Source organism: Drosophila sulfurigaster, chromosome 2R, assembly GCF_023558435.1.
Source record: "Drosophila sulfurigaster albostrigata strain 15112-1811.04 chromosome 2R, ASM2355843v2, whole genome shotgun sequence".
NCBI lineage: Eukaryota > Metazoa > Arthropoda > Insecta > Diptera > Drosophilidae > Drosophila > Drosophila sulfurigaster.
This window is the reverse complement of record NC_084882.1, coordinates 599,332-620,726: the sequence shown is the minus strand read 5'-3', so window position 1 is coordinate 620,726 and position 21,395 is coordinate 599,332. Positions and strand designations below refer to the sequence as shown.

Sequence of the window (21,395 nt, the reverse complement as noted above, 5' to 3'; positions counted from 1 at the left end):
GGGTGTATCAAGAAGGCTACAGTCAAGTGTGCTCAACTCCGAGACCCCCCGCTACCTATTTTGAATAAAGGCAAAATAAAGCGGTATTCACTTTTAAATATACCAAAATAGCCGCAAAAATACTGAAAATTTACAAAAGGCTATTCTAGGTACATTGATATATCATTATTGACAAAATATTTCATTGAGTGCAAAATATACAAGATTGAGTCAATTGAAGTAATTGACGAAATTGGTGGTGAAGATAATGATGAAAATGCTATAAAAAATAAAATTTTTCCAAAGATAAAGCCATAGATCCATCTAGCTTAGTTAAGAGTTAACAAGGCAAGCAAAAATGGCAAACTTGTCCGTGGTGCGTATGAAGCGCGAGCTGGCCGAATCGAGGGATTAACGCGTCGCAAGATTTTTAATAATTGCACAGCATGGAGAAAGCGGCCAAAAATACTTCCAAAGAGATATCAGCTTGAATTTTTTTTTCATCTAAATAATTCCATATTAATGCTATATTAATAATATTGTAATAATATAATAATATATAAGCTTCATGTTCGCTCCAATTTAAAATATCAAATTAAAGCAGACCCCTAAGGTCACGCAAAGTTATAATAAACAATTAATAAAGCAATACAAAAAAATAAAAACTTCCCTCAAAAGTTCGCACCCAAATTGGAGCGTCTTCTATTACTAACATTGTGAAATTCACTTGCGCTAAAACAAATTGACGATGCCAAACTTTTCACCTACAAGCAAAAAGTCAGAGATATCTGACTGCAGAGCACGGAATTTAAGGAGTAGATGAAGCAGATAAGCAGACTCGACAGCCGTTGAGTGGCAAACTAAAGCGCGCGACGAGAGTCCTAACTCTACAAACTAGGTTTTGGCGTAGGACTTGGAATCCACCCATGTAAAACACAATTTCAGTGAAGGAAGCAAGAGAAGCCTCGGAAAGGAACCGATCTAACGTTGACGACCATAGCAAGCGTAAAAAGGACAATGATTTGAGAGTATGCACCTGGAACGTACGAACATTGTACAGAGCTGGTTCTGCTCAACAACTAGCAGATACCCTCAACAAATGCAGGGCTGACATCACTGCTATCCAGGAGATGCGATGGATAGGACAAGGCTGCATAAAGAAGAAGAACTGTGACATATACTATAGCTGCCACCCAGAACGGCATGAATTTGGTTGTGGTTTCGTCGTAGGTGCCAGGCTGCGGCGCCGAGTCTCTCACTTTCGGCCAACAAACGAGAGAGTTGCAACGATCCGAATTACTGCCAAATTCTTTAACATCAGCCTGATATGCGCACATGCCCCAACGGAGGAAAAGGACGATGCCACCAAGGACGCTTTCTATGCGGAGCTCGACCGAGCTTATGGCCGCTGTCCTTCCCATGACATTAAAATTCTCTTCGGGGATTTTAATGCCAAGGTAGGACGAGAAGACATCTTTGGTGCCACCGTCGGGCGATTTAGTCTACATGAGACCACCTCGAGCAATGGTCTCAGATTAATAGGCTTTGCAGCTGCGCATAATATGGTAGTTCCTAGTACCGGACTCCGTCATTTGGACATCCATAAGGCATCTTGGCTCTCTCCCGATCGACTGACCAGAAATCAGATCGATCATGTTGTGATCGATGCAAGGCACGCATCTAACATACTCGACGTGCGATCCTGTCGGGGTCCCAACATCGACTCCGACCATTATCTTGTTGCAGCTAAGATTCGCACACGGCTATGTGTGGCGAAGATTGCACGTCGAAGTGCGTTAAGAAGGCTGGACATCGGAAAGCTGCAATCACAACAGACGAAGAATGCATTCTCCACTCACGTCTCGGGGCTATTAAGCCGAGCACCTTCAATACCTGAAGACATAAGCGAGCTTCGGCAGAAGAAGTGCTTGGATTCCAGCGTCCTCTAACAAGGAATCCATGGTACGATCAGGAGTGTCATGACGCAACAGCTGCAAAGGACGCCGCCTACAGAAGAACACTGCAGGCTGGGGCGACACGAGCTATTGTGGATGTCTACAGGTCGAGAAGAAGAGACGAAAAACGCCTTTTCAGACGCAAGAAGAAAGAGCAGGAAAGGCGAGAGTGTGAGAGCATAGAGAGCAGCAGATGCAGAAATGAAGCACGTAACTTCTACCAGAGGGTCAAGCGTCTGACCCAAGGATTTAAGTGGCGTGCAGGGACGATGATGGAAATCTTGTCACAGAAGCAGAGGTCGTGCTGAAGTTATGGAGGGATCACTTCTCGAGTCTGTTATCTGGCTCAAGCACAGACTCTGAAGACTATGATTCACGAACCCCAATCTATGGCACTGATATTGAAGTGCCAATCCCAAGTCATATCGAAGTCAAGGATGCAATCCAACGGCTTAAAAACAGCAAGTCTGCAGGTGCTGACGGCCTGCCGGCAGAATTGTTTAAGGCAGCTGGTGATATGTTGGTAGGGAGCATGCACCAACTAATCAGTAAGATATGGATGACGGAGAGCATGCCCGAAGATTGGAACCTCAGCATGATCTGTCCCATCCTGAAGAAGGGTGATGCCACGTTGCGCACCAACTACCGCGGAATTAGTCTTCTTCCAGTTGCATACAAGGTCCTAACGAGCGTATTGTGTGAAAGACCGAAACCCCATGCTGAAGCACTGATTGGACCTTATCAGTGCGGGTTCAGGCCTGGCAAGTCCACCGTTGACCAGATTTTCACCTTGCGCCAAATCCTGGAGAAGTCTTACGAAAACCAGATCGACACGTACCATCTCTTCGTCGACTACAAAGCCGCATTTGATAGCCCCCGGCGAGATTGCCTATATGCCGCCATGTCTGAGCTTGGTATACCAGCAAAGCTGACTAGACTTTGCAGAATGACATTGAGCAACACCATCAGCTCTGTCAAGGTAGGATGTGGCCAATCCGAAACCTTTACTACTGAAAAATTACAAGAGTTTTTGCAATTAGAATTCCGCTTTATTCGCGAACACAAAGACTGAACCTAATTGTTGTTGTTACAAACGACGAAAACGAGAACGGAGTAAATGATGACGCGCTGATAAGTGTTCGATTTCAACTGTCTTTATAAATCTATGCTAAGTTACATTAAGCCTAACTTAACTAGAGCGGCGAAGCGAGGCGAATTCGCTCAGAGAGCAACAAACGAAAGCTTTATTGCGCTCTCGCTTCGCCCTAATTCTAACAACTTCATTTGGTATTTCATGCTCTTAACTAATAACTATCAAATGCGCCAACAACTACCAAGTGTGGCCTCAGACAAGGTGACTCGCTGTCTTGTATACTCTTCAATATTCTAATGGAGAGTATTATATTAACCAACAGATGTGTCCAGCTCCTTGGTTACGCTGATGATATTGATATCATTGGCCGCACCAAGCGTGATGTCACAGGAGCCTTCGGGGCTATTGAAAAGGAATCAGCGAAAGTAGGACTAGCAGTGAATATGGAGAAAACAAAGTTTATGGTGTGCTCTAGCAGAGAATCGCGGCGTCTTGATTCTCAGCTGACTGCAGAAAACTATAGCTTTGGGTCCGTCAAGGAGTTTATTTACCTAGGCACTGCTATAACAAGTACAAATGATGTCAGTCTGGAGATTAAGCGGAGAATAGCACTTGCCAACAGGTGTTACTTTGGGCTCAGTAGGCAGTTCAATAGTAGAGCTCTATCTCGACGCACAAAAACCATACTCTACAAGACGCTCATTCTTCCAGTACTCCTATATGGTGCGGAGTGCTGGACAGTGACGCAGTCAGATGCAGCTGCTCTTGGAGTGTTCGAGAGGAAAATTCTTCGTAAAATCTTTGGTCCAATCTGCGTGGACGATGTTTATCGCATCAGATATAACCACGAGCTGTATGAGCTGTACGGTGATGTTGACGTGGCCAGTCGAGTGAAATCTCAAAGACTTCGCTGGCTGGGCCACGTTGCCCGTATGGATGAAGACGCTCCGGCTCGTAAGGTGTTTGATGCGGTGATTGTTGGGACACGAAGGAGAGGACGACCCCGAACGCGTTGGCAAGACCAGGTGATGGAAACCCTGTCCACACTTGGTGTTACCAACTGGCGAAGGCGCGCTCAGGACAGGGACGCGTGGAGGCACATTGCGCTTCAGGCTGAGACCCGATAAAAGGGTTGTCATGGCCATATAATAATAATAATGAAGCAGATAATATTGACGATATATTAAAAATACTATAATTCTTAATTTTTCTGTATTAATGAATAATATATATTTTATGTTAAGTATTGAGGGTTTATTAATGAAAAACATACAGCTTTATAAAAATTAGTTTTTTTCTTAAATTTTTTCTCTGCTATTCCGCTTTTTTTTAGCACCACAATTACTATAGTATATTGTATATGTTGTGGTGGCGCAGATAATTCCAAGATGTTTCCATTTTCCCGTAAAAGAATTAAAAACACACGCGTTTTCTCTTCTATACATATATTTATATTTTTTGGGGTATTACAATAAAACACACAGAGTTGGGGTTGTTGGGGGTGACCGCTTTAGAATAAGTTTAGGTCGACACTGGAGAGGCAAAATGCCGACGCATTTTGCAGATCTAGCGCCGAGCCCTTGCAAATCTCGGCTCTGCGCCCCAGAGCCTGCGGTGGAGAGTTGTGGGAGAGAAAGAAGTTGAGAGCACTGGATCTTGAGTGCTTTTTTACGCGTGAGCGCATTGCGGGTGAGCGAAAAGCAGATTTGACTGCAAGCCTGGTGCCAGAAGCGGGCGAAACACTAGCTGACCGTGCGGGACCTCCCTTTTCGATTGCGAATGAATAGGCGAATTGCTGGATTTAGGTAAAGGGGGCTGATAGAAGTTCTACCGGCGTTAGTAGAGGGCACGGACAGTCGAACTTTACTTTTATCGGGTTTGCCCGATGACATGCAACACAAAGAGGATGAGAAAGTAACTGGGCACTCTTACAGTCCGACAAGGATACGGACTCAAAACCGGGAAATCAAGAAAATATACCCAAAAATACAAAATGGAAATAGTTTTTTTTTGCCTGAAATCGATCCAGATAGTAAAAACGATAAGGAAAGAGCGTAGCAAACAATAAACAAGAATACCAAAAGAATACTAGAAAAAATACCAAGGGCAGCGCTGTGGTATTTTACACCCAAATGGGAACGGGAGTAACGGACACAGAAGAAGAACGCAAAAGGAAGGGGCGTGGGAAATTTTCCGTGACGAAGAAAAATAGGAAAGGCAAGTAAGAAAGCTACTTGTGAGATACCCGTTACCCATTTTGAATAAAAGAAATATATTTTGCGGTATTTTTCTCAAAATTTACCGAATATACTACACAAATATACCAAATGGTATATTTGGTATATCGATATAGTACCGCATTCAAAATATACCATAGACAGCACAATATACCAGATTGTCAGCCAAGCAACTAAGACCCCTAGTAAGTAGGCGTTTTTTCCCATACGAAAGTATTTCTTTAATAACTTCGACAATCTTTATCTGAGCGCAACCAAATGTTCAGGAATCATAACTATTATTATTAGGTGGCACTACAACCCATTTCGGGTTTTGGCCGACCTCAGTGTCTCCCTCCAGGCGCCTCTGCTCTTCGCGCGCCTCCTCCAATTAGAAATACCCAGTAGATTAAGGTCCTGCTCTACTTGGTCCTTCCATCGAAGATTTGGTCGTCCCCTTCGTCGTCGCCCATAGTCGACGCTCGCTTCGAATACCTTTTGAGCTGGAGATTCTTCATCCATACGCACAACGTGGCCGAGCCAGCGCAGACGTTGTATCGTGATGCGCCGTACCACGTCCACGTCGTCGTACAACTCGTACAGGTCGTGGTTCATCCGAATGCGAAAGTCGTTCCCAATCCGAACGGGACCGAAGATCTTGCGAAGAATTTTTCTCTCGAACATCCCAAGCGCTGCTGCATCTGTGATTGACACTACCCATGCTTCTGCGCTATATAAGAGCACGGGTAGGATGAGTGTCTTGTAGAGTGCTAATTTTGTTCGGCGAGAGAGGTCTCTATTGCACATTTGCCAGGCTGACGTCGTTTTTGGTGTTAATGGCAGTGCCAAGGTACGTGAACTCCTTGACCACTTCGAACGTATAGCTGTCTGCTACCACATGGGAGTCTAGGCGCCGCGTTTCCCTGCTTGTCGACAGCATATACTTCGTCTTGCCCTCGTTTACCGCCAAACCCACTTTTGCTGACTCTTTTTTCGATAGCGGGAAATGCAGCAGTGACATCACGCTTGCTGCGGCCAATGATGTCAATATCATCAGCGTAAGCAAGGAGGTGGACACTTTTATAAAAAAATAGTGCCAGCTCGATGTACATCGGCTTTCCCTAAAACCCCTTCCATCACGAAGTTGAAGAGGTTGCACGACAGGGGGTTGCCTTGTCTGAAACCTCGAACGGGATTAAAAGGTTCGGAGAGGTTCGTTCCTACCTTGACAGAGCTGATGGTGCTGCTCAATGTCATCCTGCAAAGACATATCAGCTTTGCTGGAATACCGAACTCAGACATGGTGGCATAATTTGACAACTTCATTATCTTAACTAATCTACATCAAATGCGCCAACAAATGCCAATGAGATAATTGTGGTACAGTTTCTGACAACATGGCGACCGTGACAAGTTTCACGAAATCTGCACAAGTTAAGCAGAAGTGAAAATCAACCAATAAACTGGCAATCACCTCAACGAACTTCACCACACCACTGGCGAGCACCTCACAAAAGCTGGAGGCAAGGATCGGAGAAGCAGAAGAATTTCTGCTGCAGAAGACTACATTGTTGGTCTAAATCAGGGGGTGCTTAACGCATATACACTGAGTGCATTTTTGTTTTTGTAGATGCCCTGTGCTTATGGGTACTGCGCCCATGAACGCCGTGCATATGGGCTTCGATTTGCATGCGAAACAAAAACAATTTTGCTTGTTTCTCCATTACATTTCTTTCCGTCGTCACGCTTCGTTGACCGCAATGTATTTTGTTTTCGATTTTTCCTCGAACACGTGCACTGGAACTTATTCTTCTGTCTGGGTTGGGTTTTGATTTATTTCGTGGTGGACCATCGAAAGTTGTGTTGTGTTAAATTTTTTGGCAGGCCAGAAAAATGAGTGATGAATTAGAGAGCACTTTTTTTTTACCAAAAACTTTAAATGTGAAGTACAATATATGTGAAGTAAATATACAAATGGTATATTTGGTATATCGATATAGTACACCATTCAAAATATATCCTAGACGGCACAATGTCCCAGATTGTTGGCCAAAGCAACTCAGACCCCTAGTAAGTAGGCGTTTTTGCCCATACAAAAGTATTTCTTTAATAACTTCGACAATTTTAATCTGATCGCAACCAAATTTTCAGGAATCATAACTACTATAGTTATTATTGTATGTACCAAAACTCGTAACTCTAGAAATTACGCTCTAAAATTACGCTTGTTATTCGATTTTTTGATTTGCGGGGGCGGAAGTGGGCGTGGCAAAAATTTGAAACAAACTTGATCTGCGTGCAAACATAACAAATGCTGTCGAAAAAAATTATAGCTCTATCTCTTATAGTCTCTGAGATCTAGGTGTTCATACGGACGGACGGACAGACACACAGACGGACAGACGGACAGACAGACAGACGGACATGGCTAGATCGTCTCGGCTGTTGACGCTGATCAAGAATATATATACTTTATAGGGTCGGAGATGCCTCCTTCTACCTGTTACATACATTTCCTGCCGGCACAAAGTTATAATACCCTTCTACCCTATGGGTAGCGGGTATAAAACTGTTTTTCTTTCTCTCAGTGCACAGCTGCGCCCCAACACAAAAGCTGCACGTTTTCTTGTGTCTGTGTTAGTAAACGCACAGCCATAAGACGAATTTGAGCACCCTGACGTAAATTGTTGAAACTTAACGCAGTAAATAGAGTGGTATGTGTGGCAGAAGAGGCGGCGTAGCAAAACGCCTAAGAGCCCGAAGGGCTCAACTGCTAAAACTGCAAATCAGCAACGACATTTTGTCGTGAAGCACATCTGCAAAATTACACGCAGAAAGAAAAAGCAAGAGCCGATACCCACAACGTACACTGCAATACAAACAAGTAAGAAAGCTACAGTCGAGTGTACTCGATATACCAGATTGTCAGCCAAAGCAACTCAGACCCCTAGTAAGTAGGCGTTTTTGCCCATACAAAAGTATTTCTTTAATAACTTCCACAATTTTTTTTTAATCGCAACCAAATTTTCAGGGATCATAACTACTATAGTTATTACTGTATATACCAAAATTCGTATCTCTAGCTTTAAAATTACGATTGTTATTCGATTTTTTGATTTGCAGGGGCGGAAGTGGGCGTGGCAAAAATTTGAAACAAACTTGATCTGCGTGCAAGCATAACAACTGCTGTCGAAAAATTATAGCTCTATCTCTTATAGTCTCTGAGATCTAGGTGTTCATACGGACAGACGGACAGACGGACAGACGGACGGACGGACAGACGGACATGGCTATATCGTCTCGGCTGTTGACGCTGATCAAGAATATATATACTTTATAGGGTCGGAGATGCCTCCTTCTACCTGTTACATACATTTCCTGCCGGCACAAAGTTATAATACCCTTCTACCCTATGGGTAGCGGGTATAAATATAAGCAAAACAATAACCAAATCTCAACCACCGCCAGCAAAGAAGATACCGGTTCTGAGGAAGACATGCTCAAACGACTGGGAGGGACCACTGAGCTCACCGCATTGTGAGTACACCTGTGCAGCCAGCCCCGGTGCCCCTACGCAGAAGAAATAGCAGCCTGTCCAGCCAGCACCGGCCACGTGTAGCGCAACAAGCTACACCCGGAAAGTGAGCCGACTGCGCTTCTAAGATCGCTCACCGCTCTCCCATGCACTGCGATGCATAAAATTTCATTGTAAAATAAAAATTTTAAAATTGAGCGGAAGAACATCTGCTTAATTAGAGTGCAGCCTGTAAAGCTACACACGAACACTAGGCAGTATATAATGTTAAGAAAAAAAAAACAAGTAAGAAAGTTACAGCCGAGTGTGCTCCGATATGAGATACCCGCAACCCATTTTGAATAAAAGCAAAATATTGCGGTACTATTTTCAGAATATACCGAAAATACTACAAAATACTAAAAATATACCAAGCGGTATATTTGGTATATGGATATGGTATCACATTCAAAATATATTATGGACGGCACAATATACCAGATTGTCGGATAAAGCAACTCAAACCCCCAGTAAGAAGGCGTTTTTGCCCATACAAAAGTATTTCTTTAATACCTTCCACAATTTTTATCTGATTGCAATCACAACTACTATAGTAATTATTTTATATGCCAAACCTCGCAACTCTAGCTTTGAAATTACGCTTGTTATTTGATTTTTTTTGATTTGCGTTGGCGGAAGTGGGCGTGGCAAAAGTTTGAAACAAACTTAATCTGCGTGCAAACATAACAAATGCTGTCGAAAAAAAATTATAGCTCTATCTCTTATAGTCTCTGAGATCCAGTGTTTCATACGGACAGACGGACAGACACACAGACGGACATGGCTAGATCGTCTCAACTGTTGACGCTGATCAAGAATATATATACTTTATAGGGTCGGAGATGCCTCCTTCTACCTGTTACATACATTTCCTGCCGGCACAAAGTTATAATACCCTTCTACCCTATGGGTACCGGGTATAAAAATACTACTACCCAAATATGCAAAAAGTTATACAAAGTTATATTAATAATTGTAAAATATATGTAACTTAGCTAAATACGATCGGCAACCTATAAAATATAATTTAAATATAACAGAAACGCCAAACAAAATTAACGATGTAATACATATAGACATTTGGTACCCCTAAAAGAAATATAATATATCTCACGTCAATTGACAAAATGTCTAAATATGCGACAGGTAAATATATTTATATAGATATAGATATTTATATATATGTAGATCCTGGATCTCTTTGCTTAACGCGATAAAATTGAGAATTTAATACTTGGGAAAGCCAAAGAAGATTGTAACTGATAACGAATTTAACATAGTTGTAATTAAGCAATTTCTCCTGGAAAATAACATAGATGTGCACTTTACAACTCTTTACAAGAAAACCGGAAACTCGGACGTGGAACGATTACATCTAACACTAAATGAACATATAAGATTGTATAACGCGGATCCAAACAATACTGACACAGTTCAAGAAAATGTCCATAAAGCAATTATTTGTTACAATAACACAATACATTCAATTACAAATACTAGACCAATAGATTTATTTAATAACATACTTTGTCATGAAGATATTCTAAAATTGTCTAAAAAATTATTGAAAAATAAGCAGAATCTAAATGCGAAACAAAATAATTTAAATGAGCCAAACTTCGCAAATGTATACGTTAAGAATTACCAAGTAGGAAAATCCAATCCAATTTATAAAGAAATAAGTAACCATAATCAAGCTGGTAACTACATGGTATCTGATGAAAACCCAACAAAAAAAATTTATAAATTTCAGGTAAAAAGAAGATATAAATACCAAAATGAAAATGATACAAATTAAGAACCTTTTTTGTATACACCTATTCAATATTTAATCCACTGAAAATTTCAACAATATTGTCGAAACTCGTGCTGGGGGAGTCATGTACACCCACACATACCCTAACTTTAAGCTCATTATTAATGTACAGTATGTACACGGCAGCTAAGCTTTCACTAAAAAGCTTGAAGCCTAGCTTATGCTGAGATTAGTAATTAAGCAGACTTGGAACAGTACGCATGTACAAATAAATTAATTGTAAGACTAAACTGAAGTCTTTTTTTGTGAAACCTTTTTTACTCGACAAATAAGTCGAAAGAGGTATTACATCGAATACCGTCACTATCAGCCTATAACCGATTAAAAAGTCGTGGCTAAAGGCATCGATCATTTCATAGCTGAGACGAAGAGGTCTCAACTTTCCATCTAACTATATGTATTAATATTTTATTAATTTTTATATAAATCAGTTCAACTTATATATTATACATATGGAAAATTCTAATAAAAACGTTTGCACCTCGAGCGGGCTCGAACCCGACCACCACAACATGATCGGCTTGCACTCTACCACCTGAGCTATCGCATTGCTTATGAACCCTCTATGCAATTTTTACCTGATCGCAACCAAATTTTCAGGAATCACAAACAACATTGTTATTATTGTATATGCCAGAATTCGCACGTCTAGGAGCGGGAGTGGGCGTGGTAAAAGTTTGAAATAAACTTGATCTGCGTGCAAACATAACAAATACTGTCGAAAATTATAGCTCTATCTCTTATAGTCTCTGAGATCTAGGTGTTCATACGGACAGACGGACATGGCTAGATCGTCTCGGCTGTTGACGCTGATCAAGAATATATATATACTTTAAAGGGTCGGAAATGCCTCCTTCTAGCTGTTACAGCACAAAGTTATAATACTCTTCTACCCTATGGGTAGCGGGTATAAAAACATAAACTATACCAATTTTAAAATAAGTGAAGGTTATTCTTACTAATCTAGAGCTATAAGAATTACCTTTCCTTATTTTTAAAATTGGTTTAGTTTATGTTTTTTCACTATAAAGACGGACGCACAAATTCTGTAAGAGAATTGCCCATATTACAACCATAATGTGCATGAAACTTAGTTTGTAATTTTAATTTTTTAATTATATATATAAACATTACGGATAGCTTCTTTAACAACTTTTTGACACGTTGGACATTTTGGTTCACCACTGCCAGGATCGTTAGGATCATCGTTCTGTTCTTGATTATGAGCCAGAATTTGATCCCAACATGCTGCACAAGCATTCACATGATTACAGGGGCGCAATAAAACCGATTTTGGTTCGATGAGACATACATTGCAGGGATTCATTTGAAATATAGATGAATCGGATATTTGACTAGTGTTTGAGTCACTCGTCGAAAGCGATAATGTTGATGCCTTCATTTCAGATGACATTCCCGACAAATTGGAATCCATATGCACACTGTCGAACAGGTCCTGTTTATTAAAACAGTCATTTAGCGAAACGAGTCGCTAATCTGCTCTTGTTGAGATCGGTTGTGTCACGGATAAGCAAAACATGTGTAACTCTTTTTTTTTTTGAGTTTCTTATTTGCGCACTCTTCGTGTGTCAATTGTAAATTTCAGACGCAGTCCTCTGCAGCTGTACAACAACAAAAACATTACTGTAGTGCGATAAGACTGCATTCTGTGCCTGTTTGGGCAGTACGTCGCCCCTCTGTGCTTATCTGTCAAGCGATCTGACCTTCTTAAGTCCTTCACAAAACTTAGCAGGAACTTTTGCTATTTGAAGACAAACTGAAACAAATAAGTTACAATTGATTAGTAAAATATTTGGTAATGGATGGAAATATTTTTTCTAACAGTCAGTTCTAACAACAGTCAATAAGCAGTTTGATTATGAAAAAAAATGCAACAAGTTGCTGGTAAATCACATTTGGAGATAAGGTCAGAAATTATTAGTGATTTTGTGTATTATCCCTTTGTGTTCTGTAACTCAAAATATTAGTAGCATAACCACAACGCTTACATTTACTAGTGCTACTAGTAATACAATTTTCAACTGCATCAACTACGACAATCAGCAGTGTTTGCTCTGCAGTGAGCATGGATAATAATTATGCGAATCTCTCAGTGGAGGTGCTACAATTATCTCTACAACTGTCAATAAAACTTCTGGATTTTCGTCTCCTCCATTTAATGGTGCTGCTACCAAGTTGAAGATTAGCCAAAAACATCTGTCGAGTAAGAGTAAGTAAAACACTCTCACCAATTGGTAACTTTAAGAAGGTGCACATAGAATTGTCATTTGGATCATCCACAGCATCAACCAGCAAGGCAAGCTCTAGGAATAGGTTTGCCTTACTAGACATGGAAGTCGACTTAAACAGTGACAGACATGTTGAAGATAGCAGTAGTGCTGCAGAGGAATGCCCTACTAGCTCTATGGCAGCTACCCAAACAAATTTATCAAATGATAATATGGAAACACATGACTCAGGCAATAGATCTCAACCTATTAATTCTGATAGTAATAATAATGCTAATGTTACTTCAAAACCACCGCAAATAGTTTTAAGTATTACAAACCTTAACGATCTATTTGATGTCATATCGGAGGTCACTAGTTTAGATAACGTACTAGTCAAAGTTATCCAAGGAGTAACAGCCAGAATTTTTCCCAAGGACTCTCAAACTTATTGAGCCATTGTTGATCATTTTGATAAAATTGATATTGAATTCCAAACGTACCAATTGAAGGAAGAGAAGCCTCACAGAATAGTAGTTAAGGGGCTTCATCATAGCACATTAAGTAGCGAAATTGTGGCCAATTTTAAAGCTTTAGGCTTTGAAGCCCTTCAGGTACATAACCCAAGATTGAGGTCTAACCGAGATGAGAAACTTAACATATTTTTTTTATTAATATCAAGCCTTTTTCTAAAATAAATGATGTATATGATATAGCAACGCTTTGCCGACAACGAGTAAGGATAGAAAGGATGCGGAAAACATCGGAAATCGCTCAATGTATACGATGCCTAGAATTTGACCAGACAGCGAAATACTGCCGTCGTCATCCCAATTGTTCTCGTTGTGGTGAAGATCACTTTACAAAGCAATGTGTATGCACTGTATGTATGCACTGTATGTATGCACGTATGCACTGTGGAGGGAATCATACGGCAAGTTACAAGGGTTGCAACCAACGCCACTACAACCACAACAAAAACAACAGCAAGAACAGTCAGTACGACAGCAACCAATTCAGCAAATGCCTAACCCTTCTGTCTGCAATAGTATATACAATATATGTCTCAATCGCATAAAATGGAAATGGACAGGCTCAGCGCCGTCTACAAGTACATAACTCGAAGGAAATTACTGCACAACGCCAACAACAAAATGCTCTTTACGTTCAGTCAATATTGGAGCAACAGCAACAGCAATTTTTGAAATGGCAGCAACAACTCCAGCAACAACAGCAGCAGCAATTCTTTTTATGGCTACAGCAACAGCAGCAGGAACAACAAACGCAAAACAAGCAGAACAGTCTACGACTTGAACGGCTCGAAAATATGGTTTTTGAAACGGCCAACTCCATCAAGCAATTGGCTGGGGATAAATCAGTTCTCCAGGTCCACAACAATGTTTCCGCCTTAAAATGAACACACTAAAGATCGTCATCTGGAATGTCAATGGCATGTCAGGAAAAGCCAGAGAAGTTGAATTCTTTGCGCACAACAATGGCGTCGATATCCTACTTTTAAGTGAAATAAGACTCAATCGAGGCGAAGCGTAAAAACCTTCACGGCATAATCACGGTAATGGAGGAGCTGCGGTATTGGTGAGGAGCTCTCTCAGTCATTTCCCACAACGTGTTATTGAAACACAAACCATTCAAATGTCTTTCATTAAAGTTGCGACAGGCTTGGGATATATGGAAGTAATATATATATACTGTCCTCCAAGGCACAAAATTGAAGAAAGACATTCTACTGAAATATTGGCTTCTTGTGGCCAGAGGTTTCTGGTTGGAGGTGACTGGAATGCTCGACATTGGATGTGGGGCGACACATATAATTCACCGAGAGGGTTCAGTTAGCAGGGCTAAAATACTTGCCACTTGTTCACCAACAAGATACCCATATGTACCTAGTCACAGGGCTACTTGTATTGATTTCGCATTATACCATGGAATACTGGATTCTCAAATAAATATATGTCAAAGCTGGGACCTGATCACTTCTGATCTGATCACTTAGCCCTTATTGTTAATCTGCTAACAAATGGTACTAATGTCAGACCAAGTCCTCGGTTAATCACAAGCCGTACTGATCACTTTTAAACAAATTCTTAATAACTCTTTCCAACTAAATTCAACTCTGGACACTAAAGAAGACATTGAGAATGCAGTCGAAATTCGAACAGATAATATACATAGAAGCTGCTTCTGCTTCAACGCCACCTGATCCTGATTTTCGGCCCATAAGCTACGGTATTGCTCTCACAAGGGTAGCAAGAGAGCTAATAAAAAGGAAAAGACGTCTTCGAAGAAGAGCTATTTGTTCTCAAGATCCTGAGGACCGTCTTTTGTGGAACAGGGCAGCGAAATAACTACGAACCCTTTTGAAGGAACTCCGAAGCGATTTTTTCCTCCATGAACTACACAGTTGACGCAAATTATTCACTTTGGAAGTGCACAAAATCGCTTAAACGACAACCTCTTAGACAGATTTCTATTCGATGTCCTGGTGGTGAACCTGCAAAAAATGAAGTGGGGCAGGCCAATGCTTTCGGTCAACATCTAGAGGATCGCTTCACTCCCCATAACTTTGCTTCAATAGAACGAAGTAGAGAGACCCATCAAAGTTTGGATACTCCACTGCAGATGTCATTGCCCATTAAGCCTATAAGGATTGAGGAAATATCCGAAGTCATTTAATTTTTGCCAAAAAATAAAGCGCCAGGTATTGATAGGATTTGCAACGCAACGTTCAAGGCTTTGCCTACAAAAGCGATTCTATATATAGCATTAATTTTTAATGCTAATATTAGGATCCAAATGTTTCCAAGGCCATGGAAATTAGCTGCAGTTCTGATGATCCACAAGCCCGGTAAACCAGAGGCTCATCCTGAGTCATACCGTCAAATAAGCCTCTTATCCTCCCTGTCTAAGTTGTGGGAGAGACTCATCGCCAACAGAATTATAGTGATTTTGACTGAAAGCAATATCTTGCCAGACCATCAATTTGGCTTTCGAGGAGGACTCGGCACTGTAGAACAAGTCCACAGACTGGTAAAGCATATATTACAGGCCTTTGACGACCTGGAGTATTCCAACGCAGTCTTTATAGATATGGAGCAAGCTTTCGATAAGGTGTGGCATGATGGCTTATTGTTCAAAATTAAAAACCTCCTACTATGGAATTTTAAGGTCATATCTGGATGGACGTAAGTTTAAGGTCAAAGTTAAGGATACATACTCTAATAACTATCGTATGAGTGCAGGAGTACCACAGGGTAGTGTGCTTGGACCGCTGCTTTATTCATTGTACACTGCTGATATACCAAGCTCCTTCCAAAGCACTTACTGCGACCTATGCAGATGACATTACAGTCATCTATAACTCCAGTTGCCGTAGAGAAGCAGCTAATGGAATACAAGAATATCTCAAAGCTCTTGCTGCTTGGTGTAAACGGTGGAACTTGAAAATAAATCCGCTTAAAACAACGAACCCCTGTTTCACACTGAAGAGGCTTATAATGAATACCCCTGAAATCCAAATAGAAGGAGTTACTCTGGAGCAGCCATCCCAAGCCAAGTATCTTGGAATAACACTGGACAAGCGCCTTACATTTGGGCCACATTTAAAAGCCACAGTGAAGAAATGTAACCTAAGGATCCAGCAACTGCGTTGGCTTATACAAAGACGAAGCACTTTGCCGCTAAGATGAAAAAGGGCAGTGTATGCGCATTGCATCCAGCCAATTTGGCTTTATGGTATTCAGATCTGGGGGATCGCAGTCAAATCCAACTTTGAACGGCTTCAGGTGTTGCAGAATCGGATACTACAAAACATAACAGGCTGTCCCTGGTTCGTGCGTGGCACAACGCTTCATAGAGACTTGAAGCTACATACTGTGGAAGAACAGATTGGGAGACACACAAGCCGCTATAGCGATAAACTTAGAAGACATCGCAGCCTACTAGCCAGGAAGTTACTTCCAACGAGACCATTGATGTAATCCTGATGTATGTAATCCTCATATTTGTGTTGATGTTTGGTTTTATTTTTATATTTGATACTCCTGTGATGTTAAAGTACTTTAAATTTTCTGTACAGATTCTTCACTTAATAAAATGATAAAAAAAAAAAATTTTAGCGAAACAGTAAGTGTCAAAAAACCCTGTATGTCAATTTCTCCCTTGTCAAACAAATCCATTGCATCCATAATTTTTTGAGCGCGATGCTGAAATTAAAGTCTTATTATATTTTAATGGCTTTAATTAAATTTCGTATATACTTACACATATAGGATTTGATTGTGTTGAATTACCTATCCCACCATTTTGAAAGAGAAGAGCGAACTTTTTTCATACTCCGCAATCAATGATACATTCCACAAATTTGAAAAAGTGTCCCTTTGCTCGAATTTTATTGCCCAGATACAACTGAGCCCGTGGTTCTTGTAAATCGTTTGTATACCGATATATTTTTAGGTCCTTCCTATTAAAATTAAAAGATGAATAAAGGAGAGCATACATTTAAAATGATGAAATAGATACCTTCTTAAGCCACTGCTTCTTAAAATATTTTAAAAAGGGCGAAAACATCTTCTTATCTAAGGCTGTGGCTTGAGCTTCAAGAAGACTAAATGCTTCAACAATCTTGCATTCCGGTAAAAGAGGTAAATTTCATAAACAGCATATACGCAAGTTTCCTGCACGAAAGCATTTTATCCAAACCAATAGTTTTGATTGCATTTCTTTTACATGCTTGTGTAAAATGGAAACAGCAAGCATAGAAATTCATATTTTCAAAACGTTGCGCATCGCCTTCTCAAAATCGTATATAAATGATGTACCATTAAGACAGCAAATGTTTGAGTCAACATACGTAAACAGGTGTTGGTAACAGAGCTCCGTTTTACGTGTCATCAAAACAAATAGGAAAGGTGTTATCTAAAAAATAAATAATAATGTCAAATAAAATATAAAATTAAACAAACAATAAAATAATCACCTTTTGCGTGAGTTTAACATAAATAATAAGCTTAAAATCCCCGAAAGGACAAACTTTAAATGTGGCGTCTATTAAGAAATGCCTTTTCTGCTCGTCAATATCGACTTTCATGATGATGACCTTGTCAGACGCAAATACACAATAAACAAATTAACTTGATGCATATAATTTCTTAAAAAAAACTTTCCGAAGATTTCCTTTCGTCATGCCAAAACGGTTCATGATATTTTCATCATTAAAAGCATCGCGCACATCCTCTGGAGTAATTGGTGATTTTGGAAGAAAGGGTTGTGTTTTTCTTTGTCTTTCTCTTCTCCATTTGTTTTTCTAAACTATTATAAAACGAAACAAAAAATATTAAATTGAAATATGTATATCAATTCTTGAATAAAACATACTCACACACCGTCATGTTTTTGCATAAATGTATATACATATATATCCAAATATATGAATACTAATTCTTGTATGTATGCGTACGTGTATGTGTGCTTAACTCGCGAGAACATCATTAAATATTTTTTTGGTGTCGTCGGAATTGGTTTGACACTTCAATTTTATTTCCGACAGCACATCGATTTTTTCCATTTTATGGCCATGAATATGCTTTATTTTCTCAGGATTGGAAAAAACGCGAGCCTTATCTGCACTTAAATAAACCCGTGCTTTACAATGCTTTAAACGACACACATATGCAATATCATTCGATTTTAATTGTTTATTTTTTATGTAAATTTGTTGGTCACTTGGAGTAAATAACAATATTTTCTTTAAATTAATTGAAAAATGGGAAGCGGAAAACAATTATCGGAATATGAAAGAGGCCAAATTGAAGCCTATCATGAAAGTGATCGCTCAATAAATTGGACGAAGCCAAAATGTTGTGAGAAATTTTTTGAGAAACAAATCAGAATATGGCAAAAACATGAAAGGCGGAGTCAAACACGCCACCTCTGCGGCAGACAGGAGGCATATTGTGCGAGCTGCGTCCAACTCGCATCTCTCAGCACCCAAAATTAAAGCTAATGTGTCAACAGTTAAAAGAGTGATTTTGTCGGCTGATCATCTAAAACGAGTGAAACTTAAAAAAAACACTGTTAAATTATGCACATAAAGCTTCACGACTGCTCTTTGCGCGTAAGCACATGAGCTGGACGAGCGAATGGCAGAAAGTTTTTTTTCCGACGAAAAAAAATTTAATTTGGACGGCCCCGATGGATACAATTATTACTATCACGATCTTCGAAAGGAAGAGCATTTCCTGAACCGTCGCCTTAGCTGTGAAGGAGGCGTAATGGTTTGGGGGTCGGTATCAGTCTTTAGCACTTGTGACCTGCAATTTGTTACTTCCAAAATGAGGGCAGAAACCTACAAATCTATAATACAGATAGCGTTTCCTTATTACTCCAATATTTTTCACGTTATTTAATGGACTTACCAGCAAGATAACGCTCCTATTCATACAGCTAGGGTGGTAAAAGAATGGATTAAGGATCAAAATGTGGACTTGCTCGAATGGCCCCCATATTCACCTGACCTTAATATTATATAATGGAAAACGTATGGGGGTTGCTATCGCGCAAGGTATATGAAGGAGGCAGGCAATTTGATAGCAAAACAACTTTAGTTGCGGCAATTCAAACGGCCTGGACAACAATTTCGCTGCAAATACTGTAAAATTTGTATAGCTCGCTTCCCGATCGTTTATATGAAGTTATATCGAAAAACGGCGGATTCACTCATTATTAAACTTATTAAAAATTACATTAGAAATGTACTTAAGTGTGCCAAGTGTCAAAAATATGAAAATATCTTAAGTTACTTATATAATTTAAATTTTTTCAGGTTGAACCTATTCAGATGAACGAAAAAAAATTATTGATTTTGTTAAGCTTTAAAAAAAAAATAAATAAGGAATAAATATGTTTTTGAAAAAAACCTTTTCAGATTTAAATTTTAATATGATTTAAGAATTAAAGAAAAAAATTATGTAAATCGGAAAACTGGTTTAGGAATTATAGATAAATTTCTATCACTGAGATGATGAACCTATTCAGTTGAGCGGCAGTGTATTTATAGAAATTTTTTCAATGTAATAGAAAAAACGGAATTGGCGTGTGCGAAAAATTTTCGCTGATCTTCGCTTTGCCAATGCATATATATATATATATATATATAATAATTCCCCAAATTTTTTAAAAGTGTACTTAACATACTAGCGAATAATGGGATATCAAGAATTTTGCAATTTTGGCGCTTTCCCACTCATATGTATGTATGTATTCAATAGTGCTGCCACCAGATGTGACCAGATTAAGCAATAATAGCATAGAGTAATAGCCTATCTCCACGCGGAGTTATGTTGTTTTTTGTTCGGCGGAGATATGTCGCGCGGAGATTTGTCGTGTTTTGTTCGGCGGATATATGTCGTGTTAAAAGCGCCATAACACCGCGCGGAGATATGACGTTTCGAAAACGACATATCTTCGCCGATTTATTAGCGACTCATCTTATACTTGAATGAATTATGTATTATGTATAATAGATAATATATATGTACATATACATATACGCTTGTTATTAACATATGTAAATACAGTATATGTACATAGTATGTACATACATATACATATACGTATGTACTACATACGTATGAACATACACAATGTGTATATTTTTGTTCAAATTAACAGCGCGCTTTAACCATTTGGCTAGTTTCCAAGCTTGATTACCGATATACGTTCTGATTTCGCCTCTTGTTGTTGAGTATAGCCTATTTCCACTGCGACTCAGTTCTTTTATGTTCGAACCGACTTTTTTTCTTATGGGTTTTTACATTGGGCGAAGGTAACAATCGACCTGAACGAAAAAAACCGAGGTTTTTGGTACAATGGAAATAGGCTATTACTCTATGCTATTATTACTTAATCTGGTCACATCTGGTGGCAGCACTGATGAGTACATGTGATTGGAAACGCGCCAAAATTGCAAAATTCTTGGTATCCCATTATTCGCTAGTATGTGAGGTAAACTTTTAAAAAATTTGGGGAATATATATATATATATGTATATATAAATATATATATATATGCATTTGCAAAGCGAAGATCAGCGAAAATTTTTCGCACACGCCAATTCCGTTTTTTCTATTACATTGAAAAAATTTCTAAAAATACACTGCCGCTCAACTGAATAGGTTCATCATCTCAGTGATAGAAATTGATCTATAATTCCTAATCCAGTTTTCCGATTTACATAATTTTTTTCTTTAATTCTTAAATCATATTAAAATTAAAATTTGAAAAAGTTTTTTTCAAAAACATATTATTTATTCCTTATTTATTTTTTTTTTTAAAGCTTAACAAAATCAATGATTTTTTTCGTTCATCTGAATAGGTTTAACCTAAAAAAATTTAAATTATATAAGTAACTTAAGATATTTTCATATTTTTGGCACTTGGCTTATACTTAAGTACATTTCTAATGTAATTTTTAATAAGTTTAATAATGATCGGGAAGATCATATAAACGATCGGGA

At 39.2% G+C, this 21,395-nt stretch overlaps 1 protein-coding gene across 1 annotated transcript; it reads right to left on the bottom strand.

The window, feature by feature from the left end:
- Positions 1 to 11,643: 11,643 nt before the first annotated feature.
- Positions 11,644 to 17,661, bottom strand: LOC133839663 (uncharacterized). The gene is made up of 5 exons (XM_062271299.1): positions 17,401 to 17,661; positions 17,006 to 17,084; positions 11,946 to 12,121; positions 11,768 to 11,881; positions 11,644 to 11,679 (listed from the first exon to the last, which is right to left on the bottom strand). The coding sequence occupies exons 1-5, from the start codon at positions 17,446 to 17,448 to the stop codon at positions 11,644 to 11,646; spliced, it is 453 nt and encodes a 150-aa protein (XP_062127283.1). The 5' UTR covers positions 17,449 to 17,661.
- Between the last annotated feature and the right edge of the window lie 3,734 nt (positions 17,662 to 21,395).